This window comes from Panulirus ornatus, chromosome 2 (genome assembly GCF_036320965.1).
Source record: "Panulirus ornatus isolate Po-2019 chromosome 2, ASM3632096v1, whole genome shotgun sequence".
NCBI lineage: Eukaryota > Metazoa > Arthropoda > Malacostraca > Decapoda > Palinuridae > Panulirus > Panulirus ornatus.
The window spans coordinates 103,996,213-104,020,212 of NC_092225.1; the positions used below are offsets into that span (position 1 = coordinate 103,996,213).

At 41.1% G+C, this 24,000-nt stretch overlaps 1 protein-coding gene across 4 annotated transcripts in view; it reads right to left on the reverse strand.

The window, feature by feature from the left end:
- Positions 1 to 24,000, reverse strand: part of LOC139759098 (uncharacterized) — a 339,811-nt gene that overhangs the window by 157,009 nt on the left and 158,802 nt on the right. For 2 of the 4 annotated variants that reach the window (XM_071681085.1, XM_071681076.1), the window contains exon 3: positions 17,795 to 19,228. In XM_071681085.1, coding sequence (XP_071537186.1) covers positions 17,795 to 17,837 — 43 coding nt within the window. In that variant the 5' untranslated portion in view covers positions 17,838 to 19,228. The remainder of the gene's footprint in view (positions 1 to 17,794; positions 19,229 to 24,000) is intronic. The other 2 variants (XM_071681058.1, XM_071681066.1) reach the window with 2 other exon arrangements.

Sequence of the window (24,000 nt, forward strand, 5' to 3'; positions counted from 1 at the left end):
GAGATGCGTGGAAATACAAAGAGTGTGGTTGAGAGAGCAGAAGAGGGTGTGTTGAAATGGTTTGGTCACATGGAGAGAATGAGTGAGGAAAGATTGACAAAGAGGATATATGTGTCAGAGGTGGAGGGAACGAGGAGAAGTGGGAGACCAAATTGGATCCAAGATGGAAGGATGGAGTAAAAAAAAATTTGAGCTATCGGGGCCTGAACATGCAGGAGGGTGAAAGGCGTGCAAGGAATAGAGTGAATTGGAACGATGCGGTATACCGGGGTCGACGTGCTGTCAGTGGACTAAACCAGGGCATGTGAAACGTCTGGGGTAAAACATGTAAAGGTTTGTGGGGCCTGAACGTGGATAGGGAGCTGTGGTTTCGATGCATTACATACAACGGATAGAAAAACGACGCGAGCAGATGCATCATTTCTTCGTCTGATTCCTGGTGCTACCCCGCTAACACGGGAAACGGCGATCAAACATGAAAACAGATCTCATATATATATATATATATATATATATATATATATATATATATATATATATATATATATATATATATATATATATATATATATATTTATATATATATAAAGATCCTTCCTGTTCTCAGAAGGGAGTGTCAGGAACAAACGAACTAATGGTTTCCTTCTCTGTGTGTCTCTGTTATGGTGTTGGGTGTAATTGCCTATTTGTCATTAATCACTTATTTGTACTGTACGAGGAGGGAGGTTTACATTCCCCCCGTCCCCTTCCCCACTCTCTCTTTTTTTCTTTCTCTAAGTTTGTGTGTGTGTGTGTGTGTGTGTGTGTGTGTGTGTGTGTGTGTGTGTGTGTGTGTGTGAAGAGGTCTGTATGCAGGTGTGTACATCTGGTCACGTGGGTTGTAACATTTGTTTCATAACATGTTTGTACGTATCCAGGGGAAGTACTACACTTGAAGCCTCTACTTTAAACCTCGCTAGTTTGTTGAATGTTGTTGTATATTCCTGCGATACTTGTACTGACTCATTCATAACTTTACATCTTCCACGAGTTATATTCCTCATGTGCCTCCGTACACTTCCTCACGTGCCTCCATACACTTCCTCACGTGCCTCCGTACACTTCCTCACGTCCCTCCGTACACTTCCTCACGTCCCTCCGTACACTTCCTCACGTCCCTCCGTACACTTATTTACGTCCCTCCATACGCTTCCTCACGTCCCTCTGTACACTTCCTCACGTCCCTCTGTACACTTCCTCACGTCCCTCTGTACACTTCCTCACGTCCCTCCTTACACTTCCTCACGTCCCTCTGTACACTTCCTCACGTCCCTCTGTACACTTCCTCACGTCCCTCTGTACACTTCCTCACGTCCCTCTGTACACTTCCTCACGTCCCTCTGTACACTTCCTCACGTCCCTCCTTACACTTCCTCACGTCCCTCTGTACACTTCCTCACGTCCCTCTGTACACTTCCTCACGTCCCTCCGTACTTTTCCTCACGCTGGTCACCCAGCTGTGCACTCTTGTTCTGGACACATTGCCAGCATCAGACAACCGTTCTATAACTCCGTCTTTGTGGCCTCTGAGGATTTTATATCCAGTCATCACATCTGCCCTTACCCTACCTTCTTCCAGTATGGCCACACCGAAGGCTTCCCTTCTCCCTTCATCACTTATTCCACTCAGGTCTTGTACCATTCTCGTTGCATTCCCATGACCCTTTGCCAGTCGCTCAACGTGGCCCAGGTGTGAGGAGGTCAAGCTGATGAAGCACTTTCCACTGAGGATTCGAACCTACATTGTGTATGTCTTCCTGCACGTCACAGGCCTCAAGTTGGGAGTGAATTATGTGGTTAAGCAAATCATAGTTTGCCTCCTTCACGGTCCTGGTGACGACAGGTTCATGGTCCAGCTCACCCTTGTGTCTCTGCCACATACAGTTTGACTCTCGTACCTCATCTCCCCCAGTACAGTGCTCAACCTACGGTCCATTTAAACTCATTCCCATCTTCTACACTTTTGCCTTTAAGGGTTTGAATTTCATCAGTCATTTGTCTGACCACTGGTGTATCATGTCTTGGTCTCTTTGCATTATTTCGTAATCCAAATTTTTTTTTCTCAAATCTCTTTTTCCAATTATGAAATCATCAAACATATTCAGATATGGTTCCGCCTCATTGGAAATACTGTATGTAGATATGAAATCACAATGACCTGTTAATGTGTATATTTCTACCCTTTTGTTAGATATATATATATATATATATATATATATATATATATATATATATATATATATATATATATATATATATATATATATTTTTTTTTTTTTTTTCTTTCTTTCATACTATTCGCCCTCTCCCGCATTAGCGAGGTTGCGTTAAGAACAGAGGACTGGACCTTTGAGGGAATATCCTCACCTGGCCCCCCTTCTCTGTCCCTTCTTTTGGAAAATTAAAAAAAAAAAACGAGAGGGGAGGATTTCGAGCCACCCGCTCCCTTCCCTTTCAGTCGCCTTCTACGACACCTACGACACGCAGGGAATACGTGGGAAGTATTCTTTCTCCCCTAACCCCAGGGATGATATACATACATATATATATATATATATATATATATATATATATATATATATATATATATATATATATATATATATATATATATATATATATTTTTTTTTTTTTTTTTTTTTTTATACTTTGTCGCTGTCTCCCGCATTTGCGAGGTAGCGCAAGGAAACAGACGAAAGAAATGGCCCAACCCCCCCCCCCATACACATGTACATACACACGTCCACACACGCAAATATACATACCTACACAGCTTTCCATGGTTTACCCCAGACGCTTCACATGCCTTGATTCAATCCACTGACAGCACGTCAACCCCTGTATACCACATCGCTCCAATTCACTCTATTCCTTGCCCTCCTTTCACCCTCCTGCATGTTCAGGCCCCGATCACACAAAATCTTTTTCACTCCATCTTTCCACCTCCAATTTGGTCTCCCTCTTCTCCTCGTTCCCTCCACCTCCGACACGTATATCCTCTTGGTCAATCTTTCCTCACTCATTCTCTCCATGTGCCCAAACCATTTCAAAACACCCTCTTCTGCTCTCTCAACCACGCTCTTTTTATTTCCACACATCTCTCTTACCCTTACGTTACTTACTCGATCAAACCACCTCACACCACACATTGTCCTCAAACATCTCATTTCCAGCACATCCATCCTCCTGCGCACAACTCTATCCATAGCCCACGCCTCGCAACCATACAGCATTGTTGGAACCACTATTCCTTCAAACATACCCATTTTTGCTTTCCGAGATAATGTTCTCGACTTCCACACATTTTTCAAGGCTCCCAAAATTTTCGCCCCCTCCCCCACCCTATGATCCACTTCCGCTTCCATGGTTCCATCCGCTGACAGATCCACTCCCAGATATCTAAAACACTTCACTTCCTCCAGTTTTTCTCCATTCAAACTCACCTCCCAATTGACTTGACCCTCAACCCTACTGTACCTAATAACCTTGCTCTTATTCACATTTACTCTTAACTTTCTTCTTCCACACACTTTACCAAACTCAGTCACCAGCTTCTGCAGTTTCTCACATGAATCAGCCACCAGCGCTGTATCATCAGCGAACAACAACTGACTCACTTCCCAAGCTCTCTCATCCCCAACAGACTTCATACTTGCCCCTCTTTCCAGGACTCTTGCATTTACCTCCCTAACAACCCCATCCATAAACAAATTAAACAACCATGGAGACATCACACACCCCTACCGCAAACCTACATTCACTGAGAACCAATCACTTTCCTCTCTTCCTTCACGTACACATGCCTTACATCCTCGATAAAAACTTTTCACTGCTTCTAACAACTTGCCTCTCACACCATATATTCTTAATACCTTCCACAGAGCATCTCTATCAACTCTATCATATGCCTTCTCCAGATCCATAAATGCTACATACAAATCCATTTGCTTTTCTAAGTATTTCTCACATACATTCTTCAAAGCAAACACCTGATCCACACATCCTCTACCACTTCTGAAACCGCACTGCTCTTCCCCAATCTGATGCTCTGTACATGCCTTCACCCTCTCAATCAATACCCTCCCATATAATTTACCAGGAATACTCAACAAACTTATACCTCTGTAATTTGAGCACTCACTCTTATCCCCTTTGCCTTTGTACAATGGCACTATGCACGCATTCCGCCAATCCTCAGGCACCTCACCATGAGTCATACATACATTAAATAACCTTACCAACCAGTCAACAATACAGTCACCCCCTTTTTTAATAAATTCCACTGCAATACCATCCAAACCTGCTGCCTTGCCGGCTTTCATCTTCCGCAAAACTTTTACTACCTCTTCTCTGTTTACCAAATCATTTTCCCTAACCCTCTCACTTTGCACACCACCTCGACCAAAACACCCTATATCTGCTACTCTGTCATCAGACACATTCAACAAACCTTCAAAATACTCATTCCATCTCCTTCTCACATCACCACTACTTGTTATCACCTCCCCATTTACGCCCTTCACTGAAGTTCCCATTTGCTCCCTTGTCTTACGCACCCTATTTACCTCCTTCCAGAACATCTTTTTATTCTCCCTAAAATTTACTGATAGTCTCTCACCCCAACTCTCATTTGCCCTTTTTTTCACCTCTTGCACCTTTCTCTTGACCTCCTGTCTCTTTCTTTTATACTTCTCCCACTCAATTGCATTTTTCCCTGCAAAAATCGTCCAAATGCCTCTCTCTTCTCTTTCACTAATACTCTTACTTCTTCATCCCACCACTCACTACCCTTTCTAAACAGCCCACCTCCCACTCTTCTCATGCCACAAGCATCTTTTGCGCAATCCATCACTGATTCCCTAAATACATCCCATTCCTCCCCCACTCCCCTTACTTCCATTGTTCTCACCTTTTTCCATTCTGTACACAGTCTCTCCTGGTACTTCCCCACACAGGTCTCCTTCCCAAGCTCACTTACTCTCACCACCTTCTTCACCCCAACATTCACTCCTCTTTTCTGAAAACCCATACTAATCTTCACCTTAGCCTCCACAAGATAATGATCAGACATCCCTCCAGTTGCACCTCTCAGCACATTAACATCCAAAAGTCTCTCTTTCGCACGCCTGTCAATTAACACGTAATCCAATAACGCTCTCTGGCCATCTCTCCTACTTACATAAGTATACTTATGTATATCTCGCTTTTTAAACCAGGTATTCCCAATCATCAGTCCTTTTTCAGCACATAAATCTACAAGCTCTTCACCATTTCCATTTACAACACTGAACACCCCATGCATACCAATTATTCCCTCAACTGCCACATTACTCACCTTTGCATTCAAATCACCCATCACTATAACCCGGTCTCGTGCATCAAAACCGCTAACACACTCATTCAGCTGCTCCCAAAACACTTGCCTCTCATGATCTTTCTTCTCATGCCCAGGTGCATATGCACCAATAATCACCCACCTCTCTCCATCAACTTTCAATTTTACCCATATTAATCGAGAATTTACTTTCTTACATTCTATCACATACTCCCACAACTCCTGTTTCAGGAGTATTGCTACTCCTTCCCTTGCTCTTGTCCTCTCACTAACCCCTGACTTCACTCCCCAGACATTTCCAAACCACTCTTCCCCTTTACCCTTGAGCTTCGTTTCACTCAGAGCCAAAACATCCAGGTTCCTTTCCTCAAACATACTACCTATCTCTCCTTTTTTCACATCTTGGTTACATCCACACACATTTAGGCACCCCACTCTGAGCCTTCGAGGAGGATGATCACTCCCCGCGTGACTCCTTCTGTTTCCCATTTTAGAAAGTTAATACAAGGAGGGGAGGATTTCCGGCCCCCCGCTCCCGTCCCCTCTAGTCGCTTTCTACGACACGCGAGGAATACGTGGGAAGTATTCTTTCACCCCTATCCCCAGGGATAATATACATATATATATACATATACACACACACACACATACACACACATACGCACATACACACACACACACATACATATATATACACATGAAAAATGCAAGAAACAACCTAGAAAACAAACCCTCAGCTTGAAATGAATATATATATATATATATATATATATATATATATATAATAAATTCCACTGCAATACCATCCAAACCTGCTGCCTTGCCGGCTTTCATCTTCCGCAAAGCTTTTACTACCTCTTCTCTGTTTACCAAATCATTTTCCCTAACCCTCTCACTTTGCACACCACCTCGACCCAAACACCCTATATCTGCTACTCTGTCATCAGACACATTCAACAAACCTTCAAAATACTCATTCCATCTCCTTCTCACATCACCACTACTTGTTATCACCTCCCCATTTACGCCCTTCACTGAAGTTCCCATTTGCTCCCTTGTCTTACGCACCCTATTTACCTCCTTCCAGAACATCTTTTTATTCTCCCTAAAATTTACTGATAGTCTCTCACCCCAACTCTCATTTGCCCTTTTTTTCACCTCTTGCACCTTTCTCTTGACCTCCTGTCTCTTTCTTTTATACTTCTCCCACTCAATTGCATTTTTTCCCTGCAAAAATCGTCCAAATGCCTCTCTCTTCTCTTTCACTAATACTCTTACTTCTTCATCCCACCACTCACTACCCTTTCTAAACCTGCAAGGCAGCAGGTTTGGATGGTATTGCAGTGGAATTTATTAAAAAAGGGGGTGACTGTATTGTTGACTGGTTGGTAAGGTTATTTAATGTATGTATGACTCATGGTGAGGTGCCTGAGGATTGGCGGAATGCGTGCATAGTGCCATTGTACAAAGGCAAAGGGGATAAGAGTGAGTGCTCAAATTACAGAGGTATAAGTTTGTTGAGTATTCCTGGTAAATTATATGGGAGGGTATTGATTGAAAGGGTGAAGGCATGTACAGAGCATCAGATTGGGGAAGAGCAGTGTGGTTTCAGAAGTGGTAGAGGATGTGTGGATCAGGTGTTTGCTTTGAAGAATGTATGTGAGAAATACTTAGAAAAGCAAATGGATTTGTATGTAGCATTTATGGATCTGGAGAAGGCATATGATAGAGTTGATAGAGATGCTCTGTGGAAGGTATTAAGAACATATGGTGTGGGAGGCAAGTTGTTAGAAGCAGTGAAAAGTTTTTATCGAGGAAGTAAGGCATGTGTACGTGTAGGAAGAGAGGAAAGTGATTGGTTCTCAGTGAATGTAGGTTTGCGGTAGGGGTGTGTGATGTCTCCATGGTTGTTTAATTTGTTTATGGATGGGGTTGTTAGGGAGGTAAATGCAAGAGTCTTGGAAAGAGGGGCAAGTATGAAGTCTGTTGGGGATGAGAGAGCTTGGGAAGTGAGTCAGTTGTTGTTCGCTGATGATACAGCGCTGGTGGCGGATTCATGTGAGAAACTGCAGAAGCTGGTGACGGAGTTTGGTAAAGTGTGTGGAAGAAGAAAGTTAAGAGTAAATGTGAATAAGAGCAAGGTTATTAGGTACAGTAGGGTTGAGGGTCAAGTCAATTGGGAGGTGAGTTTGAATGGTGAAAAACTGGAGGAAGTGAAGTGTTTTAGATATCTGGGAGTGGATCTGTCAGCGGATGGAACCATGGAAGCGGAAGTGGATCATAGGGTGGGGGAGGGGGCGAAAATTTTGGGAGCCTTGAAAAATGTGTGGAAGTCGAGAACATTATCCCGGAAAGCAAAAATGGGTATGTTTGAAGGAATAGTAGTTCCAACAATGTTGTATGGTTGCGAGGCGTGGGCTATGGATAGAGTTGTGCGCAGGAGGATGGATGTGCTGGAAATGAGATGTTTGAGGACAATGTGTGGTGTGAGGTGGTTTGATCGAGTAAGTAACGTAAGGGTAAGAGAGATGTGTGGAAATAAAAAGAGCGTGGTTGAGAGAGCAGAAGAGGGTGTTTTAAAATGGTTTGGGCACATGGAGAGAATGAGTGAGGAAAGATTGACCAAGAGGATATATGTGTCGGAGGTGGAGGGAACGAGAAGAGGGAGACCAAATTGGAGGTGGAAAGATGGAGTGAAAAAGATTTTGTGTGATCGGGGCCTGAACATGCAGGAGGGTGAAAGGAGGGCAAGGAATAGAGTGAATTGGAGCGATGTGGTATACAGGGGTTGACGTGCTGTCAGTGGATTGAATCAAGGCATGTGAAGCGTCCGGGGTAAACCATGGAAAGCTGTGTAGGTATGTATATTTGTGTGTGTGGACGTGTGTATGTACATGTGTATGGGGGGGGTTGGGCCATTTCTTTCGTCTGTTTCCTTCCGCTACCTCGCAAACGCGGGAGACAGCGACAAAGTATAAAAAAAAAAAAACAAAAATATATATATATATATATATATATATATATATATATATATATATATATATATATATATATATAAAACCACGAGAAAAATGAAACACGGGTTTTATGCACATACCAGGTCAAGCACACCACTGTGACCTCTTGCAATTTATACATATTTTCATATATGAACGCGTGTTTGAATATGTGTGTGTGCCTGTGTGTGTGTGTCTGTGTGCATAGTTATACATTAACACAATTGTCTATTACCATCACGCTGTTCACTCCATCTTTCACAGTGAGTCACTAGTCCTTCCCATCACACATTCCTGTCACAGGTCCTGACGATGTAGTGTACCATAACCCGTCCACCTTGGTGGCCAGGTCTCCTACATCCTGGATATGTAGAAGGACCTCCTTGTGTCCGGGTTGTGTGTGGGTCACACGAGGAAGAACAACATGTCACCAGAACATGGAGTGTGGAGGTTTGACCCGGATGGTCTTAGTAATGATGTGCCAATCTTCCACTAAGCAGGGAACAGTCCAGCAATACCCTCCACCCATCTACCTACAACTACTTCCACTTTCCTGTGGTAGATTACCCGGTTGTGGTAATGCCAACGTTGACAGGAAGGTGGGATAAGGTTGTTCGTGTTTGACTAAGAGTTTATGTGATTTAGACCGTGAATATGTAGTGGGTTCAGTCTGGTCCCTCCCATGGTGGTGGGTCCAGTCTGGTCCCTCCCATGGTGGTGGGTTCAGTCTGGTCCCTCCCATGGTGGGGGTCCAGTCTGGTCCCTCCCATGGTGGGGGTCCAGTCTGGTCCCTCCCATGGTGGTGGGTCCAGTCTGGTCCCTCCCATGGTGGTGGGTTCAGTCTGGTCCCTCCCATGGTGGGGGTTCAGTCTGGTCCCTCCCATGGTGGTGGGTTCAGTCTGGTCCCTCCCATGGTGGTGGGTCCAGTCTGGTCCCTCCCATGGTGGTGGGTCCAGTCTGGTCCCTCCCATGGTGGTGGGTTCAGTCTGGTCCCTCCCATGGTGGTGGGTCCAGTCTGGTCCCTCCCATGGTGGTGGGTCCAGTCTGGTCCCTCCCATGGTGGGGGTCCAGTCTGGTCCCTCCCATGGTGGAGGGCTGGACCTGACGCCCATGTTCCATATTCTGGAAAGTTCCTGATACAATCAGCCTAGTTGTAAGGGAGGGGGAGGGGGGGTGGGGGGAGGAGGGGAGGGAGGGGTGGGGGAGGAGGGGGAGGGAGGGGTGGGGGGTGGAGGGGAGTGCCGCGTTGCTTGTGTTGATGACCACTGGGGACTTTTTGGTGGGGGGGGGGGGGCTGGTGCTGGTGGTGGTGGTGGGTCGTACGTGTTGGAGCACCACAGTGGTTCAGTGGTGTTGGTGGAGGACAGATGAGTGAGGCACAGGTCACCACGCATAACCAGCAGTTCACCGTAACTACTTGTGACTACGTCGTTATGATCCATCGTCCGGGGAGGACGTGTAGTGACCAGAACACAACTCACAACACTTACCATGTTGTATAACATCACAACCATGTACCATACGAGGAAGACCTCCTCACATCACAACCATGTAACATACGAGGAAGACCTCCTCACATCACAACCATGTAACATACGAGGAAGACCTCCTCACATCACAACCATGTAACATACGAGGAAGACCTCCTCACATCACAACCATGTACTATACGAGGAAGACCTCCTCACATCACAACCATGTACCATACGAGGAAGACCTCCTCACATCACAACCATGTACCATACGAGGAAGACCTCCTCACATCACAACCATGTACTATACGAGGAAGACCTCCTCACATCACAACCATGTACTATACGAGGAAGACCTCCTCACATCACAACCATGTACCATACGAGGAAGACCTCCTCACAGAACCATGTAACATACGAGGAAGACCTCCTCACATCACAACCATGTAACATACGAGGAAGACCTCCTCACATCACAACCATGTAACATACGAGGAAGACCTCCTCACATCACAACCATGTACCATACGAGGAAGACCTCCTCACAGAACCATGTACCATACGAGGAAGACCTCCTCACAGAACCATGTACCATACGAGGAAGACCTCCTCACATCACAACCATGTACCATACGAGGAAGACCTCCTCACATCACAACCATGTAACATACGAGGAAGACCTCCTCACAGAACCATGTACCATACGAGGAAGACCTCCTCACATCACAACCATGTACCATACGAGGAAGACCTCCTCACAGAACCATGTACCATACGAGGAAGACCTCCTCACATCACAACCATGTACCATACGAGGAAGACCTCCTCACATCACAACCATGTACCGTACGAGGAAGACCTCCTCACATCACAACCATGTACCATACGAGGAAGACCTCCTCACAGAACCATATACCATACGAGGAAGACCTCCTCACAGAACTAAACTCATTTTTGAGATTAATATCAAAACTCATCCAAATGGCGATAGCCTTTGTTTGAGGTGTGAGGATCGTCCAGCTTTTAAAGAAGAACAATTTGCTGAGCCAAAACAGCGAACACAAAGAGTGTTGAGCAATGTGCCAACACAATGGCGTCGCTGCCAGACGTAGCGGGTGATGAGGTAGTATTGACGACAACACTTGTGTTGTTGTAGACTCAGAGTGATGATGTTGTTAATGGGTTTGACCATGTTCAGGATACGAAATTCAAAACCTAAATGGAGGCAGAGAGGAAGAATGTTAGTGAGATGTTCATCAATATCGGATATCATAGAATATCAATGTTATCTTTTGAGTTTCATATACACGATTGTCCTGTACATTTGTATCTAACCCATCTATCATGACAGAGAGAGAGAGAGAGAGAGAGAGAGAGAGAGAGAGAGAGAGAGAGAGAGAGAGAGAGAGAGAGAGAGAGGTACGCGATAGATAGATAGATAGAGACATATATATATATATATAGATCTTGATATAGATATGAAATTTTATATTTTGTGCAGCGTAGATAGGTCTATTATCAGGAATATCAACACGTGATTGGTAGAATCAGGTTTACACGGAGAGAGAGGCAGGAGAGCGGTGCAGGTGCGTGAGTCTTCTGGTTATATGGTAACGTATGTAAATAAGGAAGTGATCAATACTGATCACGTGAGAGATAAGAAGTGATAAAGCTGGCCAGCATTATTTTCGAGGGTAGAGACCCGTGCTGCAGTAAGAGAAGGTCCTTGTTGACAAACGACGTAAGGATGAAATTGAAATATCACGAAGTGATAGATAAGTGACTGGCAGGGTTGTGATAGATAGAACTTAGGTATAGAAGTCATGATTCACGTAATGATAATGATCATCATCGTGAATAACTTTAGGGACATCAATAATAGATATACACGTATCTTCATGTCAGTCACATGGTAACTCCTCCGTCCGCTCGTCCAGGTCTGGAGTTACGCCACACACATGTAGTCATGAGTGTTGACCTGTGTGATGACTGGAATGAGAACAAGCCACCATCACGACTGAACCAGGAAGACAAGTGTATGACGTATGTCACACATAAACACAAAGCCAAGACTCACAGACAGCCTGGCTGTGAGCCACAGAGATATATCAGTGTGGTAAACATCCACAGACACAAAGGAAACCAACCACGTAACAAACCTACACAGACGAACGAACAGAAAACTGATGATTATGACATCAAAGATATCATGTGGAAATGGTATAAAGACATCCACTACATGAGAAACACCCGAGCGAATATGTGCGATATAAGAAATTGGACGACAAGGAAAATACGAAATGACAAAGAGAGAGAGAGAGAGAGAGAGAGAGAGAGAGAGAGAGAGAGAGAGAGAGAGAGAGAGAGAGAGAGGTCTGTGCAACAGGAGGGCCCAAATAATGACACTCGTTTATTCCGTCCATCGTCACAACACAACAACCGTAACATCTGTGTCTCCTGAGTTGAGAACAGATGAAAGACAACATCGGGAGAATATGATGAAGCAGTTGCTTGCTTGCTTGCTGAGGGCAGTCGAGCTTTTGAATAATACACAAGGATGTAATGGAAGGTGCCAAGCACCTGCTAGCCAGCCAACCTTCATTAGTAACTAGTATTGTGTGTGTGGACAAGACCTCAGCAGGAGTGTCCTACTGGACCATTCATCGTGGCTGGCCAACCCACGTTATGGATCCTGTGTGGCGTCCGTAGGTGAGGGTTGATGAGGCAGGCACCCCTCGCCCGCCTCATTACCTGAGATTGTGATAATTATTGGAATGTAATCATCATCCAGGTAGATGATGATGATAGTCTACACCGCTGCCACGACTAAGTTCAGATGTTATTTTCTTTGTTAATTTTTTTTAAAGAAAAAATCCAGAATTTCCTTAAAAGTTCGTCGGTAAAACTTTAATGGATTATCTTTTTCTTACTGAATATTCTTTGAATATTAAGAATAACACTGTGATTCAAAGGTTTGAGCCAAGTTCTTTGTACTATGTTTCGCAGATAACATCTGATGTAAAGAATTTTTGAGTTGAGGTCGTCTTGTGCGACATGCAAAGCGTCAAAACTTTAAGTTAATCTTCTACTGTCTAAAAATAGTCTCTAGAGGAATGATCTTTACGATCCACTATTTCAGTCAGTCGCTTTTGAATTGTTGAAACGAACAGTGAAAATAATTTATCAGCAGTGACGCTGAAGAAAGATATGTACAACCAACGGATATTGCAATCATGGATAACCCAATCTTGGATGTCTAATCCTTCTGTTTGCTATCATCCCTGGATTACTCTAAACGCGCTCTAGAAGAAGATTATGTGGAGTTTTAAAGGCTGCAACATTGTAGGATTGGTTTCAACTGCTGAAAAGAAATTTGTGTCAAGGTTGGAAGTTTACATTGTCTATAGTGGTCAGGAAGTAGGGCATATGAGGAGGTTCCCTCCGTCAACGCCTTCAGGCTTGACGCCTCTTGTAACCTTGTGTGGGTCAAGGGAAGGTCCTAAGGCGCAAAAGTCATGAGAAAAGTATCGGGAGATCTAATAGGCAGGCTGGATGATAGGAGCCTTGTGAGGGAAGCAGAAGCAGGATGATTGGGAATCTAGTGGAGGAAGGATTAAGAGGTTTCGGCCACGAAGGATGATAGGAAGACTGTCAGGGAGGTGGCAGGATATCTGATGGGCAGGAAGGATGATGGAAAACCTGACAAGGGAGCGGCAGGAGGTCTGCGGTGAGGTAGGATGATGGAGCCCTTGTGCAGGAAGCGGCAGGAGGTCTGGCAGGTAGACACATTAGGGCCGAGGTAAACATCTGTCTCGTCTCAGGCCGCTGCGTGTCGCCAATTATACCTCGGCCGTCGGGTGTGTGTTTGGCTACGTGGCGTGAGGTGGGCCTCCCTCGACGCCACACACCACAAAAGTCCTGCTGGATGTGTGTGGTGAGACAGAAGAACGTATCAGGTGTCTCTGTGTGTCTCCTCCTCCTCGCCCCACACTGGCTGGCGTGGTTGGCGATGTGGTGCTGCCTGCCTCATTGTGGGTTGGGGAAGGTTGATATCAGACGTCTGTGTGTCAGTCCGGCAGCCCAGCACACTGTGGCTGGGAGACTGATGACCTCTTTGTCTGTCTGCAGACCTGGCCACGCCCCGCCTCGCCCAGTCGATAGGAAGGTAAATATTTCACGCCTTTAGATTATCACATCTGCTTGGTAGAGATACTCCTTTTGATTAACCTTTCTCTTCACTTCTCTGCAAATGCAATGAGTATTGTCATCCTTACCTTCCTGCCTCTTATTATGAAAGTTCTCACCATCGCTCTACTCATTATTAGGCTTCATAGTGCTATATCATCAGCGATACACTCCGTGAATCCATACGATTCCCATTTATGATAAGTTTTAGAATCTTGGCATTTCCCTCACTGGCTAAGTTTTGCTTGTTGAGAGAGAGAGAGAGAGAGAGAGAGAGAGAGAGAGAGAGAGAGAGAGAGAGAGAGAGAGAGAGAGAGAGAGAGAGAGAGAGAGAGATTGTGAAATAAACATGCTTTCATGACAGTGTCGCAAGATCCTACGTACTTACTCATACGTTGTTTAGTATCTCAGGAAGTACGAGGAAGAATTTATGTGCGGATCATTTGTAACAGATGAACGGACGATGGTAATGGTCGATCGTAAATCTAGAGGTAAGGTTGAGGGGCAGGGTAGCAGGCTAGAGGGGGGCAATATCTTAGCCTGAATATTTGATGATATGGCCAGTGATGGGCAAGACAGGCTGGACACACCATGTTCCCCAGATGGCAAGGAACAGGCAAGTTGGGACTTTGATATACTGCGACATACATGCTCTTTTCTTTGGGTCATTTGCTCTGTTATGTTCCGCTGTGCCTGACATGATGTGCTCTGTTATGCCTTCCAGGTCGTGTTATGTTGTAGTTTGTCTATATCAGGTTGGAAAATTTCGATTGTTATCCTGAGTTCTGAATGATTTATGTTGGAAGATGTTTCTGTGTTATATCATCACGGTTGTGTCGTTTTAGGATATATGCTCTGTAATTTGTATCATCACACACTTTTCCTCTTCTATAGGTATTACTTTGGATTTTGCTCCCGAGAGCTGGTTGCTTGTGTGCCCCCACCACTAGCTAGACCACGCAATGCTCGGCAAGCTGCTGTCTCACATGATTATTGTGTGGCCATCGGCAACTCAAGAGTGGGCCGTTTTGATATCTGCCTTTTTTTTTCTACACGTTGAAGCTTTGGACCTCTCTACCTTCTCATGTCTTTCCCAATAACTATGACCTGCCGCACATTTCAAAAGACAGGTTTTTAACTCTCTCAAAAGTTCTTAAATACTTTTCCTTGTCTTTTCTTTTTACGTTTCATGATTATTTCTATATTTCAATTAAGCCCCGGCCTTGATGTGGATTTTTGACTGTGACTAAAGCGTTCAACATTTAAGAGAGAAACATGTATATATATATATATATATATATATATATATATATATATATATATACATATAAGTGTGTGTATGTGTGTGTGTGTGTGTGTGTGTGTGTGTGTGTGTGTGTGTGTTATTTGGGACATATGCATGCATGTACATGCCCATATTCATATATGAATATTGTATAAACTTACGTTTACAAGAGAACAGATACCTCCCCACTCCTCCCTGTTTACGACACTCCACCTGTACTACAGATCAGCCTCACTACGATCTGTAAACAGACCAGGAACTACACGTAAGCTGAGCTTATATACCAAACAAGGCCATTGATCACCAACGTATACACGGCACACGAACCAAGGACGCATAACACTACCGTATTTAAAGTTCTAATGTTTTGATCACTTACAAGACATTACTATGTACTTATAATGAAGTGTTTACTTATGGTGGGATGTTCACTTATGTAAGATGTTTTAATTTCCACTTTCTAAGTTGGCTGACTCAAACCTTCTGACATCAATCTTCGTTTTTCCAACTTTCTCAAAGACAATTACTCTAACTTCTCTACTCGGGAAGAAAACACAATCCAAAAAATAAGAAAATTCTTTATAGATTTGTAATTCATTTCAAAGATTAAACTTCAAGTACATTTGTGTTTTAGAAGATAGATAGATAGACTGTAATCCAGGTACAACACGTGACTTAAACCACAGCTCTGGTACAGAACATAATGGCAAATCAATTGGTCGACGCACACCACAATAGAGTCAGGGAAAAATCTAAAATTTGCTTTCATCTCACACTGTATCATCAACACAGTACCACTTTGTATTGCATAGTAATTGTGATAATCCTCTTTGAACACACACACACACACACACACACACACACACACACACACACACACACACACACATATATATATATATATATATATATATATATATATATATATATTATCCCTGGGGATAGGGGAGAAAGAATACTTCCCACGTATTCCCTGCGTGTCGTAGAAGGCGACTAAAAGGGGAGGGAGCGGGTGGCTGGAAATCCTCCCCTTTCTTGTTTTTTTTTAATTTTCCAAAAGAAGGAACAGAGAAGGGGGTCAGGTGAGGATATTCTCTCTAAGGCCCAGTTCTCTGTTCTTAATGCTACCTCGCTAACGCGGGAAATGGCAAATAGTATGAAAAAAAAAAAAAAAAAAAAAAAATATATATATATATATATATATATATATATATAACGATAAAGATCATATCTATCTGGGTGAACTATATCTATCTCTCTTCAGGAAACATAACATGTCTATACCTAAGATAGATTCTCAATCATGATGATAATAGTATTGAATTTACATCTTCAAAATTAAGCAGTTTTAACCTCAACTAATTAACGTAATGAACTTTTGACCTGGCAATAATGCTTACAACCTGAACTTTATCTCAGCTTTTAAACTGTGAAATAAAAGCTTGAAATCAGATTACGTCTGACGCAGCGTCAAGCAATAATTAGATAATTTAAAAAGATGGATTATGACTGATGGCTTAATTATCATCAAATATTTTTCATGAAGTCTTGACTCATGAATAATAATATTAATATGATTTGAAAACCATTCAAACCATTTACAACACAATGATGTTCTACTCTCACATAAAGACAATGAAACGTAAAACTATAGATATCATTAATAGCTTTTCCCCCTCGACCAATCGAGGGCTATGTATGCAGGAGAGGGTCTGTTGCATCAGAATTATCCTGCAACACTGACCAAGGTGTGCAAGATTAATTCTCATGATAGTTACAAAATGCCGTTGATCTCCTTACTGTCCCTTGGCAATGGACAAACCTACAGTCGAAATACCAAACCAACCAATACAACAGAAGAAATAGTCAGGAGTCTGGAGATATTGATGGTATATAAGGTGATAACTTATCATTTTTACATCAGTTGTACCAGCAAGATAACAAAATCTTTGGTTTTCTATGTATAAGAATATAGATAATGGTTCGTGTTGTCAAATCTTGATATTATCAACATCAGAGACATATATTAACATTAACATTTTAGGTTGATTTTAGATGGAATGTTTTATAAGAACAGTACAGTCACTGCCCAGATGGAGACCACAATATAAATCAGAGAAAATATGAAAACTCCAAGAGACTTTCTCCAAAGTGATTCAATAATATGGTGAATTAAAACTCGCCTCCCTTGATGTCAGCAATTGCAAACATTGTAAACCAACAGATGAACACACTTGTTCTTCAACACATAAGACATCTCTGGCAACATAACACACATGAGTTCACCATGATCACAACACGTTACAAAACTCTCTGTCTCTTCTACCCTGAAAAAAAGGCATAGATTATCCCTAAAAAAATATGGTTGAAAAACAGGGAAAATACTGTAAGATAGTTGAAGCATTATGCATAAGACTACTTAGAATATTATACTCTCACTTGCAGATTAAACGTAAAGGGAAATTGTTCTTGATTTACTCACCCAGGACAAGTGAGGTGAGACCAAGGAAGAGGTAGAACTTCATATTCACTCCTGTAGATGTCGTTTGTGTTGATCCCAAGTGAGTGTCCCAGGGCTGGTGCTGGGTCTTAGGGCTCAGTAAACGAGATAGAATCCCACAAGATCACACAGGAAGGGGTCGAGGATGAGTCTCAAGTTAATGTAATAGGAGTTCAAGGTTCACCTCAGTATCGCACAGTATGGGTCAAGGATCACCTCTTGATCATACATTAGGAGTTGAGGATGACCTTTAAGTCACACAATATGGGTCAAGGATAACCTCTGCATCACACAATGGGGGTCAAGAATCACCTTCGGATCACATAATAGGGGTTGAGGAACACCTCTGAATCACATGATTTGAGTCGAGGATCACCTGGGGATCACAGAGGTAAACCTCAAATGATGTAAAATGTTTTACGATCTTTTCCAATGTTGACACTCGACCTTACTATATCTCATGACCCACACACACATTCGTGTATACCACCAATATGTTTACGCTTGGCACTGTAAACTCGTACACAAATAGACTTAAATTTCTCAGGAAAATCATGGATTCTTAAACACTTTTCAAATGCTTTAGTTCCATTTTCAGTTATTTCTGAAGAAAATATTACGAAATTACAATATTATTTAATCGCTCATGTCGGAGAATGTACTACATGCGTTCTCTTACAATAACAAACATCTATATAAAGGGCAAACCAACTGTCATGGTTTCTTTCTTGGTGTTGCCTTCACTGATGGCTGTCAACCACACCAGCTCATTGCTCGTCATGTGAAATAGTGTTATGTCTTTGTTATGTGAAACAGACTTACGTGTTGGTCATGTTAAACTTTTATGTGATAGCCAAGTGAAGTTGTTATGTGTTTGTCATGTGAAACAATGTTATGTGTTCGTCATGTAAAGCAGTGTTATGTGTTCGTCATGTGAAACTGTGTTATGTGTTCGTCATGTGAAACTGTGTTATGTGTTCGTCATGTGAAAATGTGTTATGTGTTCGTCATGTGAAACTGTGCTAAATGTTCGTCATGTAAGCAACACTGTTCTTGCTGTTATAAGCTTCACCGTTTCATCGCCCAACACTGGAATGATTTCATCATGTGTAGCGCACTTTCCTCCAATGATATCATTATAACTTCTGAATTAGTTAGAACCTTTATCATTCATTACCTTGGTATTGAATCAAAGTCCAGAAGGGTTCACTTTTCTTATCTTCGTGTCATCTACGTCCCAAGATCACAAATTAGCTTCTGGTGTTATCTTAGTATCATGATGACCTTCATTATGGTTATCTTCATCTCAACATCATATTATCCAGGCTCAGAAATGATCTAATCTTTCATATGATCAACTCACTGACTATATGATCACAGTGGCATAAGTCTTGTCCAGCGGGTTATCTCACATATCTGAAAAGATAAAAAGATATTATGAAGATAACATTCCTTGTATCACCTTGGCAATAACACTAAGTTAGATTTATTCATTGATATCATTGCTATTGTTATCATTATCATTACTATTATTATTATCATTATCATTATTATTATTATTATTATTAGTAGTAGTAGTAGTAGCAGTAGTAGTAATAGTAGCAGCAGTAGTAGTAGTAGTAAGAATAATAATGATAATAGTTGTAGTAGTAGTAGTAGTAGTAGTAGTAATAGTAGCAGTAGTAGTAGTAGTAATAATAATAATGATAGTAGTAGTAGTAGTAGTAGTAGTAGTAGTAGTAGTAGTAGAAGTAGTAATAATAATAATAATGATAGTAGTAGTAGTAGTAGTAGTAGTAGTAGTAGAAGTAGTAATAATAATAATAATGATAGTAGTAGTAGTAGTAGTAGTAGTAGTAGTAGAAGTAGTAATGATAATAATAATGATAGTAGTAGTAGTAGTAGTAGTAGTAGTAGAAGTAGTAATGATAATAATAATGATAGTAGTAGTAGTAGTAGTAGTAGTAGTAGTAGTAGTAGTAGTAGTAGTAACAATAATGATAATAGTAGTAGTAGTAGTAATAGTAGTAGTAGTGGTGTTAGTAGTAGTAGTAGTAGTAGTAGTAGTAGTAGTAATAGCAGTAGTAGTAGTAATAGTAGTAGTAGTAGTAACAATAATGATAATAGTAGTAGTAGTAGTAATAGTAGTAGTAGTGGTGTTAGTAGTAGTAGTAGTAGTAGTAATAGTAGTAGTAGTAGTAGTAGTAGTAACAATAATGATAATAGTAGTAGTAGTAGTAATAGTAGTAGTAGTGGTGTTAGTAGTAGTAGTAGTAGTAGTAATAGTAGTAGTAGTAGTAGTAGTAGTAACAGTAGTAGTAATAGTAGTAGTAGTGGTGTTAGTAGTAGTAGTAGTAGTAGTAGTAGTAGTAGTAGTAGTAATAGTAGTAGTAGTAGTAATAGTAGTAGTAGTAGTAACAATAATGATAATAGTAGTAGTAGTAGTAATAGTAGTAGTAGTAATGGTATCTGTAGTAGTAATAGCAGTATCAGTATTACACAACCCCAGGATTCCTGCAGCCTCCAATCAGGAGTTGATAAATGAATGATCCCTCGGAGGGTGAAGGTCGTTAACAAAACTCTCCGTCCAGTAACAACACAACAACCTTGTCTGAGGTAACATCTTGCTCGTGACGTAACCACTAATGAGTGAATCACAGTGAAATTCCCTGAATCTTACACACACACACACACACACACACACACACACACACACACACACACACACACACACACACACACATATATTCCTATGAGTCCACGGGGAAAATGAAACACGAAAAGTTCCCAAGTGCACTTTCGTGTAATAATCACATCATTAGGGGAGATACAGGAAGGAAATATAACAGTATATTGATATTAACAAGTTGGTAAACATGTGATTGTCCAATATATATATATATATATATATATATATATATATATATATATATATATATATATATATATATATATATATATATATATATATATATATATATATGTATGTATATATATGAATATATATGAATATATATATATATATATATATATATATATATATATATATATATATATATATATATATATATATATATATATATATATATATATATATATATATATATATATGAGTCCACGGGAAAATGAAACACGTTAAGTTCCCAAGTGCACTTTCTTGTAATAATCACATCATCAGGGGAGTTACAGGAAGGAAATATAACAGTGTATTGATATAAACAAGTTGGTATAAACAAGTTTTTGAATTATTGAGGATGTAAATCCGTCATGCCATGCGTAAGGCAAGCGTCCCACACTCGTGAGTGGCAAGAGAATACAGTGGGAATGGCTCGCGAGATCTGAATTGGTTGGGAAAGTTTCGTTGTGGTGTGTGGAGTTGCAGGGTGCTCCAGCCGGGACTCGTAGAGGATCAGATAGTGTCTTTGTGGTTCATGGAAGATCTTGGAACGGTTCAGTGAGGGGATATCAGGTGAACTAGAAACCTTCAGGAACCTCAATACACGTATAAGATCTGAAGCTTAACTAAAGTTGTGTCGCAAGTCGACTTCTAAGTGTTGTCAGGGGCCGTCCCTGCCACCCTTCCTCAGGAGACTAACTTCGTAAGTCCATGTGATACTCCCTCACTCGGAGACCTGAGGTACCGAACTCATAAGCCATCATCATAGAGACAGGCTTCACTGCCTCGTAGCTGTAGTGGTACACCAGGATTGCTTGTGTAGGTGTAGCGACAACCTGCTTGTAGCGGAGGAACCAAACTCACAAACCATCACAACAGGGAGGAGCCTCACCCAGTACATGTGACTCGACACTCACAAGCTATCACTGAAGAGACGAGCCTTTCCTCCTGTAAGTTAAGGTCCCCCACATCAATCATGATAGTCAAGCTAAGATCCCCCACATCAACCATGATAGCCAAGCTAAGATCCCCCACATCAACCATGATAGCCAAGCTAAGATCCCCCACATCAACCATGATAGCCAAGCTAAGATACCCCACATCAACCATGATAGCCAAGCTAAGATCCCCCACATCAACCATGATAGCCAAGCTAAGATCCCCCACATCAACCATGATAGCCAAGCTAATCAATCATGGGAGGACGATCCCTGATGTTTACGGTGGTGACACAATGGTGTTATTCTACTGGTGTCTGTGGTAATGACAAGACATGTAGAGATGGTTGACCATGTATATGCCAGTCTAGGAGATATATATATATATATATATATATATATATATATATATATATATATATATATATATATATATATATATATATATATATATATATAAATACATATATACATATATATATATATATATATATATATATATATATATATATATATATATATATATATATATATATATATATATATATATTCTGTTTCCCATTTTAGAAAGTTAAAAAAAATACAAGGAGGGGAGGATTTCTGGCCCCCCGCTCCCGTCCCCTCTAGTCGCTTTCTACGACACGCGAGGAATGCGTGGGAAGTATTCTTTCACCCCTATCCCCAGGGATAATATACATATATATATATACACATACACACACACAAACACACACACGCACACATACACACACACACACACATACATATATATACATGTGAAAAATGCAAGAAACAACCCAGAAAACTGAAACCTCCAGCTTGAAATGAAACGAAAAAAATGAATGCCACACAATGGTTCAACCTCCGGCTATGGAAAGGAAATGTTCAATTCATCCACACAAACGTCAACAGCAGCCCTCATCAATCCAACCACTGTATCAATAAGCTTCAATGTCTAAGCTACATTTTTTCCAATTTCACTATTTTCTTGTCAAAGAAGTGGTTTGATCGAGTAAGTAACGTAAGGGTAAGAGAGATGTGTGGAAATAAAAAGAGCGTGGTTGAGAGAGCAGAAGAGGGTGTTTTGAAATGGTTTGGTCACATGGAGAGAATGAGTGAGGAAAGATTGATCAAGAGGATATATGTGTCGGAGGTGGAGGGAACGAGGAGAAGAGGGAGACCAAATTGGAGGTGGAAAGATGGAGTGAAAAAGATTTTGTGTGATCGGGGCCTGAACATGCAGGAGGGTGAAAGGAGGGCAAAGAATAGAGTGAATTGGAGCGATGTGGTATACCGGGGTTGACGTGCTGTCAGTGGATTGAATCAAGGCATGTGTATGGGGGTGGGTTGGGCCATTTCTTTCGTCTGTTTCCTTGCGCTACCTCGCAAACGCGGGAGACAGTGACAAAGAAAAAAAAAAAAAATATATATATATATATACATACATGTATATATATATATATATATATATATATATATATATATATATATATATATATATATATATATATATATATTATCCCTGGGGATAGGGGAGAAAGAATACTTCACACGTATTCCCTGCGTGTCGTAGAAGGCGACTAAAAGGGAAGGGAGCGGGGGGGCTGGAAATCCTCCCCTCTTGTTTTTTTTTGTTTTTTTCCCAAAGAAGGAACAGAGAAGGGGGCCAGATGACGATATTCCCTCAAAGGCCCAGTCCTCTGTTCTTAACGCTACCTCGCTAACGCGGGAAATGGCGAATAGTATGAAAGAAAAGAAAGAATATATATATATATTTCGCTACCTCGCAAACGCGGGAGACAGCGACAAAGCAAAATAAATAAATAAATATATATATATATATATATATATATATATATATATATATATATATATATATATATATATCAACTGACTGTTATATTTCTCTCTTGTGTCTCCCCTGATGATGTGATTATTACACGAAAATGCACTTGGGAACTTATCGTGTTTTATTTTCCCCGTGGATATATATATATATATATATATATATATATATATATATATATATATATATATATATATATATATATATATATATATATATATATATATATATATATTTATATATATATATATATATATGTGTGTGTGTGTGTGTGTGTGTGTGTGGACATGACTGCATCTCTGACTTACCATGTCAATCTATAAATTTCCTACACATTAGACTTAAAGAGTGGTCCAGTGTACAAAATATTGAGACGTTCTGGTAAAAAGAGGGAAAGTCAGAAAAGGCCAGTGATAGAGTAATTTGGTAATTAGTGGTATTAAAGAAAGCCCCATTTTGAGCTAGGAATTAAGTAATTTTCTTATATATAAAACATATTTTTTCTTCT